The sequence below is a fragment of the Austrofundulus limnaeus genome, unplaced genomic scaffold, assembly GCF_001266775.1.
Source record: "Austrofundulus limnaeus strain Quisiro unplaced genomic scaffold, Austrofundulus_limnaeus-1.0 Scaffold50, whole genome shotgun sequence".
Lineage (NCBI taxonomy): Eukaryota > Metazoa > Chordata > Actinopteri > Cyprinodontiformes > Rivulidae > Austrofundulus > Austrofundulus limnaeus.
Window position 1 is genome coordinate 1,882,076 of NW_013952452.1, and position 1,425 is coordinate 1,883,500.

The following is a 1,425-nucleotide window of genomic DNA, read 5'->3' on the forward strand; positions in this document are numbered from 1 at the left end:
TATTATTATAGTCCTGCTCCTCAATTCTCGTTCAGCTCAGCAGCCTCTGTCTGCGTCTCAGACAGAACTGCAACAAAACAAATCAGGTGACTCATTTCTCCCATCTTCTTAAGCACTTCAGTGAAAATACAAATACCAATGGTCTGAGGTCATTTGCTTATTTGGGGAGATTCCTGAAATTTACATCACCGAGTACTATTGTTTAAAATGTGTTTATTTTAATTCTTGACAAGTTTTTTTTAATAAATTACCTGTGCCCTTTGCTTTTCTCTCAGTTTCACTTCACGGTCGATGAGTTTCTGACGTCTGCTCGTCTCCTCCTGTAACCTTTTCTCCAGTTCCTCTCGTCTTCTCCTCTCCTCTTCCAGGGCCTGCTTTCTCAGTTCCATTTCCCGCTCCTGAATAACAACACACACAAAAAATAAATAAATMATACACAATAAACACACACAGACAGACACGTACACACAAACTTTGAAGAAACTAAAGGATTTCTTGGTTGTGCTCGAGTCAAAGGCCAAGAAAGGAAATGTTTTACAACAAAAGATACTCAACAAACAGACGAGAACTCAATGTTCTGAGTGAAACTAAAAAGACGCAATTCTTGTCATTTTGTACCTTGTGTTCCAGCAGGCGGTTCTTCTCGACCTGTGCTTCCCTCAGCAGACGCTCCATCTCCTCCAGCCGGGCCATGTTTGACGTGCTGGCGCTGCAGCACACAAACACAATCACGAGTGAGTCGATGTGAAATCAACATAACATGTAACCTATCCCAGGGCGACTGAAATAAACTAAACTCAACTTTCTACACTGGCAAAGAGCCATTTTCTACTTCTTATATTGTTGATGAATTCTCTGACAATACWCGAAAAAAAATCTTTCACAACTGGAACTATAAATGTTGAATGACTTTGCTGAAATTTGCTGAAAAGATGACAATGAATTGTTAAAACACAAAAAAGCCAAACAAGAAAAACAGTGTTCACAGAATAACTATAGTTCAATCTAAAGGCTACAATAACAGACACACAATATCAGACAAACAAAAATGTAACACAAAAAGTTGAGTAAATGAAAAAAATAAATAAATAAATCAACACGTGTTCTGTTTAGTATTCAACCACCAAAGCTCTGCACCTCTGAGAACATCCCCGATAATTCAATGTTTACGTGTGTGTGTGTGTGTGTGTGTGTTTCAAACCCACTGGCAGAGGAAGCCAGGATGTCAGAGTAATTTTAGGATTGTACCAGGCATTACTGAAGGACTTCAAAAGGAAATGTGTTTAAATCATTTATTTGAGTGACTGAGATTTTGTCAGACTAAACAAAATTTTTCTCACTCTTTTTTTTCTTCCTTTTTTTTCCTCAGGCGCATACGTACGTACACACACACACACACACACACACACACACACACACACACAC

General features: G+C 38.7%; 1 protein-coding gene across 1 annotated transcript in view; it reads right to left on the minus strand.

Annotated features, from left to right (window-relative positions):
• phldb2b (pleckstrin homology-like domain, family B, member 2b) overlaps positions 1–1,425 on the minus strand; it is a gene marked incomplete in the record, with an annotated part of 43,793 nt that overhangs the window by 5,952 nt on the left and 36,416 nt on the right. Inside the window, 2 exon segments of the mRNA XM_014008494.1 lie at positions 252–398; positions 619–709. Coding sequence (XP_013863948.1) covers positions 252–398; positions 619–709 — 238 coding nt within the window.